At 28.9% G+C, this 18482-nt stretch overlaps 2 protein-coding genes across 2 annotated transcripts, besides 4 other annotated features; one reads left to right on the forward strand and one right to left on the reverse strand.

The window, feature by feature from the left end:
- Positions 1 to 4321: 4321 nt before the first annotated feature.
- Positions 4322 to 4397: a repeat region (Identified by RepeatMasker using a combination of RepBase library and repeat library created with RepeatScout).
- Positions 4398 to 5694: 1297 nt separating this feature from the next.
- Positions 5695 to 7358: a repeat region (Identified by RepeatMasker using a combination of RepBase library and repeat library created with RepeatScout).
- Positions 7351 to 11694: a repeat region (Identified by RepeatMasker using a combination of RepBase library and repeat library created with RepeatScout).
- A 439-nt stretch (positions 11695 to 12133) lies between these two features.
- Positions 12134 to 13036, forward strand: UA08_06881 (hypothetical protein; the record flags this gene model as incomplete). The annotated part of the gene is made up of 1 exon (XM_020262092.1): positions 12134 to 13036. One exon carries the CDS (start codon positions 12134 to 12136, stop codon positions 13034 to 13036), a length of 903 nt encoding a protein of 300 aa, XP_020117888.1.
- Positions 13037 to 13316: 280 nt separating this feature from the next.
- Positions 13317 to 18035, reverse strand: UA08_06882 (hypothetical protein; the record flags this gene model as incomplete). Its single annotated transcript, XM_020262203.1, has 12 exons — positions 13317 to 13347; positions 13435 to 14721; positions 14775 to 14892; positions 14948 to 15259; positions 15318 to 15480; positions 15546 to 15997; positions 16140 to 16276; positions 16333 to 16513; positions 16618 to 16897; positions 16960 to 17171; positions 17234 to 17762; positions 17829 to 18035. The coding sequence occupies 12 exons, from the start codon at positions 18033 to 18035 to the stop codon at positions 13317 to 13319; spliced, it is 3909 nt and encodes a 1302-aa protein (XP_020117887.1).
- A 317-nt stretch (positions 18036 to 18352) lies between these two features.
- Positions 18353 to 18482: part of a repeat region (Identified by RepeatMasker using a combination of RepBase library and repeat library created with RepeatScout) that runs on past the window's edge.

Raw genomic sequence — 18482 nt, forward strand, 5'->3', positions numbered from 1 at the left:
ATATTTATTTAGAATTATTCTAAATATAATCTTTTACTATTATAACCTCTAGGAATTAACTTTATATTAGATAAAAATATATATTTAAAATATCTATAGCTAAAATATATATATAAGTATTATCTTATTTTATATYTATTTATTATTTTCTATTTTATATTTTTATAAAACTTAATTATTTTCTTTTTTATCTCTTTTCCTTTTATAATCTCTTTTCTAATATATCTATATTCTATTTTTTTTTTTATAATATTATTCTTATTTAATTTACTTTTACTTATTTTTTTTAAAAATATTTTTAAAATACTTATTAATTATATTATAATTATTTCTATATTAATAAATATTTATTATCTTATTTAAGATAGTAATACCTATTAAAATATTAGATAAAAATCTAAATCTATATTTATTAATACTACTAAAAAAATATATAATTTAAAGAATTTTTATAATATTTAGATTAATTTAATTATTTCTTTTAAGCTAGTAAATCCTATCTATTATATTTACTAAATTATAAAGAACTAGATTATATAGCTTAAACTATCTATTATCTAAAATAAGGAAAAGCTTATAGAAAAAGAATACTATAATTAATTAAATTATAGCTTTCTAATCTAGATAAGATAAATAATTCTTATTATTATCTTTAGTGCTTAAATCTTTAAAGATTTTAATATTAATATTTACTCTAATACTCTTAGTGGTATTTATAAAAACTTATATATCTCTAAATAGATTATTTACTATAATATTATAATCCTCTTAGGCCTTTATTATATAGTATAATATTATATTAATTATAGAAACTAAGAAAGTATTTATTTCTAATAATAAGTTAATTATACTTTATTATAATTATATAATATAGAACTAAATTATTTATATTAACTTATATTTAATTTATCTTACTTTTCTCTTAATTTTTTAATCTTACTTTTCTATCCTTTAAAAAATTATAATCTTATTCTTTATCTTCTTTATTATAATTATTATTATTATCCCTATTCTTATCTCTATCCTCATCCTCATCCTCATCCTTATCATTATCCTTATATATAGACGCAGTATCTGTATTAATATAAATAAAATCATTAGTTTTAATCTATTCATACTCCTCCTTAAATATAAACAACTCTCTTTTATTAGTAATATTACTAAAGCCTTATTTATAATAGTACTTATTCTCTATACACTAAATTTCTATTTATTATATTTATAAGATATACTGTATAAGGCTATACTAATTCTATATATATAACTATGCAGTATTATAGTCTAGCTTAAATAAAAGAATAATAATAAATATAATATCAGCCTTTTATAGCTACTGAACTAGAATAGCCTGACCTAGGTTATTAATATTATTAAGAGAGATAAGATAGAATAATCTATAATAGTTTAGCATCTTTATAAATTATATAGCCTATCTATTAATACTAGTATATAATAAATAGCAATTAACACAGATTTTCTCTAATTAAGAATAGTAGATTATATCTTTATATTCTAGATAAGTAAAATAAATCTAATATATAAAAATCTATTTATTCTTATAATTATAGGATTTTAAATATAGTATTATAAAAATATATTTATCCTAAATTATTATACTTAATATAAAAACTATCACTTTAGTGATAAGAAATATCTAAATCTAAGACTAATATATCTTTATAGTAATATTAAGATTTATCTAAACTAGCATAAAAATAAATTTAAATAAATTATCTAATTCTTTATACTTTTTTACAAATTATAAAGCAACTATCTTACTAATTTTAAATAGTATAATATAATATTATATACTAGCACTGTCCTAGTTAATAATAAGAATAATACTATATAAGAAGATATAATATATATCCTCACTATTCCAGTTTAGATTATATATTTAAATAGATAAGAATATAATTTAATAATATGCATAAATAGCTAGCAAAAAAATCACTATAGTATAAGAATTAAATATATTCTCTTTATAAAAAAATAGCCAAAGACAATACTATATAATAAAAAAAACTAGATCTATTTATATAAGATATTAGATAAAGACATACTAAAAAAAGACATAAATTAAAGATATATTATTTTCTAGCTTATATTTAGTTTTTAAATAATATTTAAAAATATCAAATTCCTCCTAAGCAATCTTGGCTATAATAAATACATAACTATTATTCCACTATAAAAACAACTTCTCTAAGATAATTAAGCCCTTAATACAAAAATTATAACTAAGATTATCGCCTATAATATAGCACCAATAGAGAATATCTAATAGAATATTTATTAGACCTACTTTGATTACTATAATATTAAAGAATATAGAAGATAATTTAGTATCAATATCTTTAATAAAAGTACTATAAAAAGATTCTAATTTATTAATTAAAATCTTATAATATTTAATATAGCTATAATAGAACTATTTAGACTAAGTTATATAATAAATATTTCTCTAATACCACTTATTTTAACTGCTAGCATGTTTAATAATTATATAGAATTAGTAGATAATCATAGAAAGCCTTTAATATTAAATATTTATATTAATAGTTATAATTAATATACTTATATAATTATTATATATAATCTTATTTCTCTTGATTGTTAAAGAATTCTTTATAATCTTAAGATTAATAGTAATTATATAGAATACTGTAATTACTTAAATTTTATTATAGGGATTTTATTTATTATATCTTACTAAACTAGCTACAGCTTAAATATTTATATTATTTATTATCTATATATAGATACATTAATCCTTTATATAGTAGTTTTTATAAGACTTTGTTTAATTAATATTAGTTTTTATTATATTAATAATAGATTACACAATAAGGGCTAGCATAGATTATATATTAAGAATTAATATAAATTATAATTTTTCTCTCTATTTCTTGCTTTAAAGCATATCTAATAATTAGTAGATAGCATCAGTCTTAGAGATAAGGTTATCTTCTTTATAATCTTATATTATATTGTAGATTAGTCTATTCCTAAGATATTTTAAGATAAAGAGCCTGAGAGTACTTAACTTATTATACTCAAGATTTATAGATTTAACTATTAAAGTATTATTATTACCTATATATTTTAAAGTAGAAGACCTAAAAGCATCTAACTTATTATACTTAGAGTTTATAGAATTAATTATTAGAGTATTATTATTATTTATACACTCTAGAATAAAGGGTCTAAAAGTATCTAACTTATTATACTTAGGGTTTATAGAATTAATTATTAGAGTATTATTATTATCTATATAATCTAGGATAGAGGGCCTAGAAGCATCTAACTTATTGTACTTAAGATTTATAGAATTAATTATTAAAGTATTATTATTATCTATGTATTTTAAGATAGAGAATCTAAAGTTTATAGTTAAATAAGACTTAGAATTACTATATATTAGCTTATAATTAGATTAGATATTATTATTTCTAACTTTATCTATATCAATATTATTAATAGAATTATTATTATTATATTTAACTGCAGTGCGCTCAGATCTATTAAATAGGGATATAACTTATCTATCTCTTTTATAATCAGATTATTATAATAAGCCTAAGCTCATATAATCTAGTCTAAAAGTGTTGGCTTTAGTAACTTTATTAATAGTCTTTATATACTCTAGTTCTCTATTATATAATAATATAATAATAATTAAGGAGTTTTCTACTAGTTGTGTTTTAGTATAAGTGTGAATAGCAAGTAATCTATATTAATTAAAATTATATGTTTTTCTAGTTATACTATTTAAATACTATAATTTATTATTACTTAGTACTAGTGGCTAAATATTTCCCTAGGCTAAATCTTATATACTTTTAGTATTAGTAATACTAATAATTATATTAAATAATTAACTATATTAATAATTCATATAATGATTATATAGTATATAGTTAAAATAATACTATATATTCTTCTATATTAGATAAGTAGTTGTTAATGTATTATAATATATAGTCTTATTCTTTAAGATACCTTTATTAACTAGATATAAGCTGGCAGTATTTTATACTACTATTATTTTACTTATATAATTATTAGTTCTTTATGTTTAATTTAATTAATGTTTCCTTTTAATTTCTAATAGTTTTTTTTATATATTATTTAACTTATGTTGCTTTTACTATTCCTTATTTTTTAATTTTAGAAGAATCCTTCTATTGACTTTTATAAGTCTAGTCATAAAGTTATTGATTTTATAGAATATATTGCAGTGTCTATCTAAGATCTTAGCTATAATTTATGTGATAAAAGTACTTATTATATTATAATTAAGAGTTCTACTTTCTATAAAGGACCTTAACGCCAGAAATTGGGCGGTGAAGCCCAGTTCCGCTTCATTGAATAAGTAAAAAAACGATAAAGGTAGTAATTATTATTCTTAAATTTTTATTCTATTATTACTACTTTAATAATATTAGACAAAGATATAGTTATTAACTAACTAAGTAAGTTAAATAATCAATAATTAGTATTTACTAATATTAAATTAGATAGAATATTATTTTATTCTATATTAACTAAAGATAGCTTATCTTAATATATAAATCAAAATATAGATAATTAATCCTAGATCTCTATCTAAAATTATAATTATTAATATAAAAGCTAAGTATAAGGATTAAAGAAATTGAGAGATATATAATATTAGTTAATATATTACTAATTTAAGTCTACTTATAATTAAATCTAATATAATAATATTTAATAATATATTTTATACTATTTATTCTTTATAATAATAAAAGTAAGCTTATTCTTTTTATTAAATTAAGAGTTTTTAACTAAAGATAGATATATAATAATTAAGTAAATGCTATAAAAGATATTAAGATAAAAAGTGATTAAGTTAAAAAGTAGAAAAGAAAAGAAAAAAAGATAAGAAAGAGATTTTATAGAAATTAATATTATTTTATACTAAATCTAATCTAGTTTAGCTTATAATTAAATTATTAATTATAATTAAGAGTTTAGTAAAAAAATTCTCTAAATAGATTTTAGGCCCTAATTTATATTTAGAGTAAATAATTAATAGAATATAATAATACTAGTTTATATCTAGATTATAATATCTTAATAGCCTTTTACATTACAGCAATTTTTTATTATTAATAATATTAGTTATAGATATATTAGTTATTTCTTTTAAGATCTTAATTATTAGGCTAATATTATATAAGCTAAGATAAAGATATTAATTAAGCTTATAGTATTCTTCTGATAATCAATCTCTACTAAATTTTAATATATAGAATCCTATAGTAATTGGCTATATTTATAATAAATATATAATATTTATTTTTATTAGATCTAAGATATTATTAAATTTAATTTAGTCTTATTCCTAGGGTTTATTTATTACTTATATTAATATACTCTCTTAAATTTTTTCTAAATATATTAATTTAGCAAAATTATAATTTTTTTTATATCTATAATTTTTATAACTACTATAGTACTCTTTTTTACTAATTAAAATATAGTATTATTTATAAGAGAAAAGAACTAATAATGAGTTAGTTTAAATAGAAAAATGATTAATAATAAGTCTATAAAAATATAGGTTAAGACTCATTGTAATAGGGTTTAAGATTAAAATAAGATAGATTAAGCTCTCTAATTATATAAAATAATAGATAATAAGATTTTATTAATTAATAGGATCTTATAGCTAGTATAAATATATTATAGAAGCTCTAAGAAAAGAAGTAATAGAGGAGACTAGCTAATAATTAATAATTTAAAGAGAATAGCTCTTAAATTAGTGGCTATTATAATTAATAAGGAAAAATATAAATTCTTTTTATAATAATAAAGAATAATAGAAACGCAGTAGCTATTACTTCTAGGAAATATAATAAATTAACTAGTTAATATTTCTAGACAGGAGGCCCAGAAGTATCTGAGATTATTATATATGTTTATTAAGTAAGATATTCTTGCACTAGAAAGATTAATAGTTTAATTGGTTAATACTTCCAGATAGGAGACCTAGGAGTATTTAAAGTTATTATATATACTTATTAAGTGAGATGTTCTTATACTAGGAAGATTAATAGCTTGGTTAATTAATACTCCTAGACAGGAGGCTTAGAAATATTTAAGATTATTATATATACTTATTAAGTAAGATATTCTTATATTAGAAAGATCAATGGCTTAGTTAATTAATATTTTTAGATAGGAGGCCTAGGAGTATTTAAGATTATTATGTATGCTTATTAAGTAAGATATTCTTATATTAGGAAGATTAATAGCTTGACTGGTTAATACTTTTAGGTAGAAGACCTAAGAGTATCTGAGGTTATTGTGTATACTTATTAAGTAAGATATTCTCACATTAGAAAGATTAATGACTTAATTGATTAATATTTTTAGATAGGGGGTCTAAGAGCACCTAAGATTATTATATATACTCATTAAATGAGATATTCTTATATTAGAAAGATTAATAGTTTAGCTAATTAATATTTCTAGACAGGAGATCTAGGAGTATCTAAGATTGTTAAAAATATAAATTTCTATATCTATTAAGTATTATAGCATAATAATAAACAGGCTAAATCAATAAAATATTTAAATTAGTTATATTCCTTTTAATCTACTCTATCATATCTTATACCTAAATTATATATAAATCTAATCTAATTATTTACTATTATCTCTATCCTCTATTATCTACTTAATATGAAACTAATAATTATATATAAATTTAAATACTGCTTCTAGTACTAGTATTTATAATAAATAATAGAATTATACTAAAATAAAAAAAAAAGAAATCTAGAGATAGATAGATATAATAGATATATATAAGAAATATATAAATATAAATAATATATAAAAAATATATAATAAAATTATATATAATAAATAAAATCTACTTTTAGGATTCTAGTAGAGACTAAAAGGTATAATAGGTAATCTAGGTAGCATTAGATCCTTTAATATTAAAGATAACTTATCTCTATCTAAGCTAGAGTATATATATAGTCTCTTTAAATTAAAGATACTCTTTATTTAGTTTAAAGAGGAATCCTTCTCTCTAGATCTTTCTTTAATAAATAATCTAGCAGATCTATATTACTAGATCTAAATACTAATATACTTCTTAGCCTTACTAGGAATATATTATTTATAAATTATAATAACAAAAGTATTTAGTAAATTATTAAATTTAGTTATTATATTAAGATCTTTCCTTTTATACTTACTTTTTTACTTAGAAAAAAGTCTAATACTAAGAATTATAATACTAAATAAAAGAATAAAGACTGGAATCTATAAATAATAAAAGAAGGATCTAATAGATTAAATAAGTACTATAAAGTACTTAGAGATAATCTTTATAGTTATAAAGCTATTAACTATCTTACTACACCTATTATATCTACTAAATAAATCTAATTATTAGATCTAGGCCAGGATTATTACTAAATTTAGATAGATCTATTATAGTGAAGGATAGAGGATTAATATTATAATAATAATATTAATCACAAAGAAGATTAAAAGCAGTATATACTTTAACAATCCTATTAAAAAAAGAGCTTATAGCTATTATCTAATACTAAAGCTAATTAAGAATAATATATATTACCTAGATTTTTTAGGATATAGTCTAGCTTAATTATGATGAGAATTAAGTCTTCTATAATATAGAAAAAAAAATAATAGAATAATCTTCTTATTAATCTTATCTAAGATAACTAGCTTCTTATATAAAATCAATTTAATTTAATAAAGTATTAAAATAAATTATTAATTAGATATAAGAATAATTAATACCCATCTTAAAAGCTAAAATAATAATAATCTAATTAAATATATTATAATATTAGGCCTAAAAAATCTTAGCTTTCTTATTCTAGGTTCTAGATTTAGTATAGTAGAATAAATATTATAGGATCCTAGTAATCTTCTTAATAGTAGTCTAGATATAGTAATAGACAATTGCATAGTTTAAGAAAAGGAGTTAGGTCTATTTATACTGAATCTATAAGATAATAGATCTATTAAGGAAGTTTTAGTAAAAGAGATTAAAAAATATATTATAGATAAGATTATAATAGATGATTAGGCTATAGACTAGCTAAAGATAAAAGAAGAATATAATATGCTAGAATTCTTTCTTTATTATTAGTGATAGTATACTTATCAAAAAAACTATAAGATATTAAATCTCTTATAAGGTTAGGACTAGGGCTATTTACTTCTAGTATATCATAATAATCAAGATAAGATAACATTTATTAAAAATAACTTAATTAAGCTATTAGATAAGCTATAGTTAAAGAAAAAAGATATAAAAATTCAGATACATAGCCTACTTAATATTCATCAGAATAAGAGAACTAGATCTTAAATATATTAACTTATAGATCTAATTCTATAAGATAATCTTAATCCTAATATCTTAATATTAATAAAGCATATCCTACTTAAGAATAACTAGTAGAAGGATTATTATTATAATTTATATATCTAGTAATTAATAAAATAGAAAATAGAGTAGACTTTTATTCTTATTTATCTAAAATATTATAATTATTTTATTTAAGCCCTAAAGAATATATTTAAGCATTTAATATTAATAAATAGATTAATATTATGCTCTTAGATTATATATCTATTTTAAGATGGATTATGCTTGCTTTATTATCTATTAGCTCTATATAGATTAAGACTCTTAACAATAATAGAATTATTAGATAAAGGTTAACTCTATTATCTAGTTTTAGACTTATTTAGCAGGACTCTTATTCTATTCTTATTTTATAGTGGGCTCTAATTCGTGGAAAAATAAGATAAATAATAGACTGGGCTATGGTCTCTTAAAAGGATTAGGAATAATATATAAAGAGAGTTATTAGATTAATTAATACTAGACTTTACTGGCTTGCTAGAATTCTTAGAGACTAGCATCAATAAGACCAACTTGGAAATTAATAGTGCCTTTATATACCTAATTATCAATATGTAGTATATATATAGTTTAATAGTAAAAAATAACAGCTATACTACTATTATAGTCTTTGATCTAGTTATTGTCCTTATTATTAAGAGAACCCTTAATAAATTATAATATAAGAGTCTTAAACTTTTTAATTATAATCCTAACTATAATCTAATACTATATATAAATATGGATTTATTTATTAAGAATTTACTATCTAACTTAAATTATTATTTTAGTAAGATAGTTTTCTAATTATAAAGTAATACTAAATACTTATAGATAGTTATAGAATAGAGTAGGTGTATAAGAATGATCCTAATAGACTTTATAGTGTAGTTATTATTAGAAGAGTATAATTAAGACTAGGTATTAGGTTACTAACTAGACTATCTTTAGAAGGAGAAACTAAGTAGGTTAATAAGAGGTATTACTATAATAATAGATCTTATAATAATTTAGGATAAATAGTATCTAATTATTATAGAGAAAGAGATTTTATATATAGAGTAGAATATTCTGCTAATAGATCTTTAGAAACTTAGTCTATTATATCTACTAGTTAGATTTAATAAAGAATAATATTATTAGTATTTTTAAAAAGTGCTAAACTATAACTTTATATTATTCCCTTATATTATATAAAATCTATTAGATCTAGTCTATACTCTAGATTTAGAAGAGGGGGAATAATATAGAATTTTAATTAATATAATAAAAAAGCCACTTCTAATAGAGATAGATATAGATATAGTTCTAGGTATTAGTAAGAAAGAAGGCTCTTATCTTTATAGTATTCTAGTTATCCACTAGCCTATCTAGGCAGAATTAAAGGATCTTCTTCTTAGGTTAAGATAGGCCTAAGAGATAAAGTTTCTATTTAAAAATTATTATTATTTAAAAGATTTCTTTTTATATAAATTAGAATAATTTTAATAAGAATAGGTTTATATCCTAAAAAATAATAATCTAGTTTTCTTAATTTTATTATACTTGTGCAGGGGGCATCTTAATTATTCTAATCTAGAATTTATAAAAATAATTCTCTAGTAATTTAGTCATAGATTTAGAAGTATTATTTAGTAGTTAATAATCTTAATATCTAATAATAATAATAGTTAGATTAATTTTTAAGTAATACTAGTATTTAAAGATAGAAAGAGTAAGGATCTAGATCTAATTATTATAGATTAGCTGCGATAGAAAAAAGATATAATTATTAACTATTATCCACTACTTCTAGGTAGGGCTCTAGAAGAAAAATATAATAAAGGATATAAAAATAGAATTAAAAGCCTAAGATAGGATTAATTATTAAATGATTACTAGATAAAAATAAAAGATCTGTTCCTTTAATTATTATTTATATTTAAAGACCTCTGTATAGTCTAGCTTTAATTTATTAAAGTTATTAAGCTTCTAGGCTACACTTATTATATTATCTTAGATAATTAATTAGCTCTTAGTGAGCTAGAATAATAAAGTAGATAATATATGATTATCTATAACTTAGTTCTAATAACAAATAAGCTTCTATTAGATCTAGATATATTATATCCAGCTTTAGATATTTTATAATGACTAGATTAGATTTTATAAGATCTTTTTATAGGAAAATATATTAATAAACTAGATATTCTAGTGGCTTAGCTATAGTATATAACTATAATAGAGAAGCTGCTCAGTTTATCTCCAAAATTAGTCTATATAATAATAGATAAGTAATAATAATGTTTTCTCTAGTTCTAAGAGTTAATATAGATCCCTAATAATATTAAGATCTATTTTAACAAGATAAGTATGAATATTCATAATTTATAATTAAAATATGATTTTAAAGATATATTAACTATCTTAGATGATATATAGAAAGGAATCTTAACTTTAGATTATATAATACTTATCTAAAAGCACTTCTAGAAATAATAAATAATTAGTGGTAGTAAAAGAGGATAAAGCTTAATATTTAAATATATTAATATGTAGATATATATATAATAGATAAAAATATAAAGAGATAATAAGTAGTATAATTAAATGAGTTAAAATAATAATAAAGTATTAAATCTGTTCTTTTTCTTGAAATAAGGTCTAAAGATAGATATAATATTAAAATATTAGTCCTTAAGACTTCTTTTATCTATATTTCTAATTATAATATTATTATATATGATTAGTACTATAGAAATAATAATAATAATACTTTATATAATAGAAAAAGCTAAGATTAATAAAAAAGTTATAAATCTTAGCAATATTATTAGAGGGCTAAATCACTTTATTTAAGTTATTAGTAATATTATAATATTAAAAGTGTTATTTAATATTCTGTTACTAGAATCATTTAATATAATATTTCTAAAAAAAGTATTAGGGAAAATTATAATAAGTATAGTATAAGCTATGCTTAGTATAGAGAATTATTCACTATTAAGTAAAGATATAAAGATAAAATAGAAAGTTAGATTCTTCTACCAACACAGAAGATCTAGTCAGATTATAAGAGTGAGATATTTATAAAGAGAGAAAGAATATATTAATATAAAAAAATTTAAAAAATAATAACTATAAAAGAGTTTTAAATAAAAATAAACTATAATACTAATTTCCTTTAAACTATAAATAGAGCTAACTATATGTATTCTAGCTCCTGAGAACTTTGTTAGCCATAACCCTAAACTATCCTTTGGTTCAATGCAAACTAATGATAGAAGCTCATGATACGTTGTTCATTTACTATCTGGTCGGCGCCTGAGAATATAGTGCCATATGTCGTAAAGCGCTAGAGTGCCTAGTATACAAAATAATAGTTTATTTATACACATTGATAGATATCTAATTATATTGAATTTTACTTCATAATGAGCTTAGAGACTATCGTAACACCATCTTACTGAATGATGATAGTAATCACGGTCTCGCTGAAAATAACCAACCCCTGACAATTGTTGAGCGATGCATTCAGGCGAAACAAAAATACACATGCATAACGGCGTATCGACACTAGCTCGACTGGATTCTGGAGCTCGGCGCGCGCCAAACACCCGGAAATCGCCTCGTACGATTTCAGAATTGCATAAATAACTCTATATAGGTATGGATATCTTGAATATCAAAAAAAAAAAAAAGATCCATCAAATTTACTCCACCATGGCTTTCCCAGATTCATATATCGACCTTCTCCTGTCGAGTTGTCTCCACAAGCCGTCTTTGGAAGTCGAATTTTATATTCCGCGCTTCCGAAATCGCCTCGCAATCATTGCTTCCTGGGACATCCCAGCAAGTCAACATCTTCTAGATATTGGATGCGGTCAAGGCGAATCGTCACTCGCCCTCGCTCTAGCAGTGTCGCCCATAGGCCACATCACGGCCCTCGATCCTGCTCAGCCTGATTACGGAACGCCTTTCACTGTAGCAGAATCTCATGCCTACATCCTCAATTCGCCCCTTGGGCCGCGCATTTCATTTAACCAAGCTGATGCACCATCTTTCTTCAAGGATTTACAACCGGGATCTGCGAATATCTATGACGCGGCTTGTCTTTTGCACAGCTTAATGTATTTCCCTACCCTGGATAGTGTATTTACATTATTCCGAGTCTTGGCCAAAACAGCAATTCATAAAGTGTATGTGGCCGAGTATGTCTTTGCCGCAAACGATGACACTCAAATGCCTCATTATTTAGCCGCACAGGCGCAGGCACTTTTCCATGAATATCGCGGCCCCCATGTCCCTGGGATCAGAGAGCAAAATGTCCGTGCAGCGCCTACACCGGCCAACATTAAGGAGGCTGCGCTTAAGGCGGGATATACGGTTTTACGGGAGGGAATTATCTCCCCCGAGGAGGAGATGCGAGAGGGACTTTTTGAGGCAAGGCATGTTGCAGGCAATGACTTCAAAAGTATGGTACTTGCTGAGCGTTTACAACCGGCACAGGAGGCCGAGATTCTGTCTTATGTGCCGAGGGTGCAGGAAGCCATGGAAAAATTAAAGGGACATAAGTGTTCCCAAGGTCGGGCTATGGATGTATGGTGGGCCGAATTTGCACTGTAGAGGTAAGGCATTCATGACAAGTCACATTACAATGCTGGATTAGTTTGGTACATTGAGACTGACTAGCTAACTATAAATAACCTTTGAGTGAAATCAAACGTCAGGTTATGAGCTCCCATGACTCCTTAACGACGAAAACAAGTCAGATTCCTGTAAAACCTCCGAAGGGGTCCCCGAATGGATGACCCTGCCTTGCTCCATGACAAGTACTCGATCATATTCTAAGGCTGTTTCTAGTCGATGTAGAATAGAAATGGTTGTTTTGCTATGCAATTTTTCCCTAATCAGGCGCATAATTTGCCGTTCCGTTTCTATATCAACACTGCGAGAACGATATATTGTTAACACGACAAACTGTGTTATCTTACCTCGATAGATATTAAAAGGGAGGAACTGACCTGCTCGTAGCCTCATCAAAAAGAACAATCCCACCAGGCTGCTGTTGCGCATCAAGAATTGTGCGAGCTAGTGCAAATAGCTGTGTCTCACCTGCAGATAGCGATACATCCACTAATGCAGTCTCAAGGCCACCGGATGACTCGATCTTCTGTTTCAGTGCACAATCGGAGAGAATGGCCCAGATATCATCATCACTTAAGGCCCCCTGAGGATCCAATGCATTGCGAATCGTCTCCCCTTGAATATAACCGTCCTGTGAAATGACATGGAACCTCGATCGTAGTAGGGATGCCTTTACGCATGAAGTGTCAAGCCCATCGATTATGATGGTACCTTTACGTGTCTCGATTAACGATAGCAGTGTAAGCAACAGCGTAGATTTTCCGGATCCACTACGACCGCAGACAGCAACCTTTTCTCCGGCATGAATAGACAAAGTGATTCCGTCCACGTTCCACACAGGCTTCTCGGAAAAGGACGTGTAGCTGGAGCCGACATCCTCAAATCTGATTTCCCCGGATTCTGGCCAATGTGGAGGAATATCAATTGAAGACGTGACGCTCGCTTCTCGAGGGGTGTCTTTTCGGAGCGTCTCAATGCGCGCAATAGCCCCAAGGGAAACCTCGAGTGAAGTCCAAGATGTCATCAATTCAGCCATAGTTTGTCCTAGTGTAGTTAGATTCAAGAAGGCCACACCAATGGCTCCTAGATTTGTTTGGCCTCTAATCCCTACAGCTATACCCGCAACAGTCACAGATAGGCCAGCCACAACAAGATCTAAAGTAAGTTGCAGCCAGCGCTGAACTGCGTATAGTAGATAAATTGGTTCTTGTGACCTATTAAGCTGCTCGTGGAATTCACGCTTCAAAGTGCTCTGCCACTGGTGGGCACGAATCGTCACAAGACCTGAACACGTCTCCATTAGCTTTGTATGTAAACTAGCTTTTGACTGCAACTCGTGTTGCCGAAGTTGCTTCGATGTACGTAGGTAGAAATGCTGAATAAGATAGATGACAATCAGTAGGGCCGGTAGTACTGAAAGGGCGTAAACCGCCGCCACTACTACCAGCACTACCTGTATTATGCTGGTCAGTAGCTGTGCAACAGTGTTGAAGAGATTTAGAGGTAGCGACATGTCAATCATCATGAGGTCTTGATTGAACCGGTTGAGTAGCTCTCCCACATCTGTATCACTAACAAAGCGGAAGGTAGCATTTAAGACCGTCTCTAGCAACTGTCGATGAAGCCCTACACCGGAGGTAGGCACAATTTTCAAAAGAAGATGGCTTAAGGCAGGTTAGCAAAAAGTAACATCCACCACAAATGTAGTGATACTAACCCCAACCATATACACAGCATTATCAACGGCAGAGTCTGCAACATGGCATATATACCGAGCCAGTACCCAACCTCTTGCGAGGAGTTGTTATCCTCGGACCACCATTGTGCCCAGATATCTAACATTCTGTCAGTACTTTAATACTTGGGGGTTGAAGTAGCTGCGATACATACCGGGAAACTTGATACAAAACGCAAAGGCTATACCGAAGAAGACAAAAATGAATAGGTTGCCCAGCCCAATGGCATTGAAGTAGGTGCGATACACGGTCCGATCGGTTACACGAGAGGCCGCTTCGGGCACCTTTTGAGCATCGGGCTTTGCTATCTTCATGGGACGTTCGTTAACATCATCTATGGTCATCTTGACTTCGGCCTCGTCCTCTGTGGCGTTGAAAAGCATTTCTTTAGCTCCGAATTCATATTGAGAAATACTACTAGCCCTATCGATCTCATAGACCTGGGTTGCCATCGTGGCCCAGCGTGCTAGATATTAAGTCAGTGGCGATTAAACAAGCATAAATAGAAGCACTAGGGAGCTTACGGTCCTGTGTAGTTTCAATAACCGTAATTTGAAGTAAGCGTAGAATTCCAGCAGCACCAAAGAGCCGTTCTCTGATGTGCTTGACTGTTTTCCTGTCTAAAGCACTGAAAACGTCATCAAGAATTATTATGTCAGGCTTCTGCGCAATAGTCCGAGCCAACGCCTATCCGAAGAGATTAGTCGAACGTAAAACCATCGCACTTGACTACAGCTTCAACGAAGTCATACCAGTCTTTGTCGTTCACCACCACTCAGGCGAACTCCGCCACTGCCGATTGCCTCGCTAGACTCCTGAGCATCTACTAACTCTCTCAAAGCGCAAGCATCAATGACCTTACGGCGCCATTCTTCATTATCAGATGCACACCGGAATGCGTTTTGGAGAACTGTAGCATTCTCTAGCCAGACTCCTTGGCCACAGTAACCAATGCGAGCACTGCCTATACGGACTGTACCAGATATGCATTCAGCCTCGCCTAAGAGTGCTTTCATCAGAAGCGATTTGCCACAACCCACAGGGCCGGTGATAGCTACATGATCACCTTTGCTTATCCGCAGAGATATATCATGCAAATCTGCTTTAGTCGTCCAGCCGAAGTCGGCCTTTTCGACCAAGACCGCAATATCATCCTGAGAAGGCTCACTTAAATCCAGCTTTGGACTAGTAGTTTCATGCGCCTCTACAATGGATTCTTTAGAATATCCAGGGTTGGAGGGGATATGTCTATAGTCCATTCTTTCTGGCCTTTCCAGGAATGCGTTTAAACGCGCAAAACAACCCTTCGCCGCACCGAAAGAAGGGAGCATCTGTAGCAGACGTACCAATGGAGCTGCCAAAAGGCTGATCAAGATCAAGGAACTGAATAATTTGGAGGGATCGAGATTCTGTTGAGAAGATAGGGTTGTTCCGATATATGCGCCAAACACAAGAACGGGGGACAGCGTCAACGTAGTGTAGGCTGATTTCTTAGATTAGTGGAATTTCTCATGGCTGAGAACAAAGGCCATTACTTACATGATAAAACACTTCCAACTAATAAGCTGCGGAACATCTTCGATGCAATAAACTCTTTGTCTCGAAGCCCTTGTATGGTAGAACTTGTCTGTTCTTCGGAACCCGTCGTCTTTATGGCTTTCAGAGAGGACAGCATCTTCCTTGTGGCTGCTATTCTCTTCTCCGTACCTGCCATCCATATCTGCTGTTGCTTACCGGTTGATTTACCGATATATGTAGATATCACAGTACACACTATCATTTTCTATCAGTGTGAGAAAAAATAAAGAGCAAACAGAAATGTACCTAGTGCTAGTCCAAGTACCGTCAAGCTTGAAGGCCCGATCTGTCGCCATAGGAGCCAAGTGGCCAGTGCTGTTTCTAGTAATCCGGCCCAGACTTCGTGCATGAATGTTAACGATGTCGAAATACGCTGAGTATCGTTGATCGTTAGAGTCAAAGTCCTGGACTCTATTTCTTTTTCCTCTCGCAAACGTAACATTTTATCAAAGACCACGTCCACCAAGCCACCTCGAACCATCGTGATGGACTTGTAAGTTAGGTGCGAGTACCAGCTATTCGAAATCTATAATAAAGCATGTGAGTTCAAATGGGAACCGAGTTCTCATTTACAGGCGGGTCACGTACTGCGATACCTCCGTATACGAGAAAGGAAGCTCCTATTAAACCATATCCGTCGTCCTTTGACTCTGACTTGTCAGACAGATACTGGATAAGGGCTGTGGTGAGAAATGGCTGAGCAAAGGTAAATCCAGTAACGCACAACCGAGGAAGGACCGGAAGAAGAAGGTAACGACCCAGACACAGTAGAGTTTGACCGGGCAGACCAAAATAGGGCGCTGGGAGTATAAGGTTCGTGTCAGCCTAGTCAATGCTTGCCATGGCCTCAAAAATCACTTACCAGTCTTTATAGAAAGTATCGACGCAAATCGAGCGCTCAGATGTGGCGCATATAGAACTTTAGCGATTGGTTGAAGATCTGGCGCGGTAAGAGTGCGTCGATAACCCGTCCAGAGGAGACTATTTAGCCACAAAAACAAAGATCGACTGATGAAGCCAGCGGTCTCTTCACTGGACTCTTTTTTGACATTCTCAAGCTGTCGTTTCTTGCCACTTTCAAGAATCACCATCACGATTTGTACAAGCAGTGCTGCGAGGGCAACTGACGCAATAATATGGTATGTTTCCAAAGACCAATAGGTTCGTGTCATGACCGCTCGAAATAGTACTGTAAGACACAGATAAAAGGCGAGGAGGAATGAAGGACGCTGAGATCGAGTATGCTCATAATGAGAGAGGATTGCGATAGCAAGTGAAGCCAAAAATGACAATACGGCAGCAGGAATAGAGAGTCGTGTCGTTTTCCCATAATCAGTGCCTATAAAGATGAGAGAAACTAGCTCAAGAGCAGCAAATACAGTGGTGGCGGCCTGATTTTTTTCCTTCTGGTCACTAATCATTTCATGGAGGCAAACTTTCTAGCAATAGCTACGTACCAGCTTGAGGAAATATAGAAGGCTTCCTGTACCCAACACTGGTCGCTGAACCAATACAGACAGACGAACAGCGGCTCCAATTAGGAGCAGACTGGATGGGAGCAGAGCAAAAAACAGCTCCTCGAAGAAGAGAGTAAAATCAAAGACCCTCCGACAGGGAGCCACCACCGGACCAAAGACTTTGTCTGCAGCGAAGGTGCACGACATCGCGTTAATCCTGCGCTTCCCTAGAGGCCAGGAGACACGTCAAGATGGTTTGTAGATGGGAAGAATTGACCAGTATCTACCCACCCCTGTTGTAGAAATTACTGTGGCGAGAATGACTCCTGAGTGCTTGTCCCTGTACGTGGCATCTGACGCGAGTCTTGAAAGCAGAACAATACCGATAAGCAGCATCCTAGCCCTATTAGGGAAGGTGGATAGCAGCGATACTACGGAGGACTAAATGAACATGCCCGCCAAAACTGTTTTTGCTAGTAATGAGGCTTACCAAATTTGGTTATATTACCGTGTGATTTCTATACTGTCACGCGCCTGGATCCACCCTAGTTGTCACTGGCTGTGTCAAGGTACAATATGATGGTTGAACCACACAGAGGTTCATGAGGATTAACTTATCAATATAATTAAACATAGTTTAGACTTATTAGTAAC

Source organism: Talaromyces atroroseus (genome assembly GCF_001907595.1).
Source record: "Talaromyces atroroseus strain IBT 11181 chromosome Unknown scaffold_10, whole genome shotgun sequence".
In the NCBI taxonomy this organism is placed as follows: Eukaryota; Fungi; Ascomycota; class Eurotiomycetes; order Eurotiales; family Trichocomaceae; genus Talaromyces; species Talaromyces atroroseus.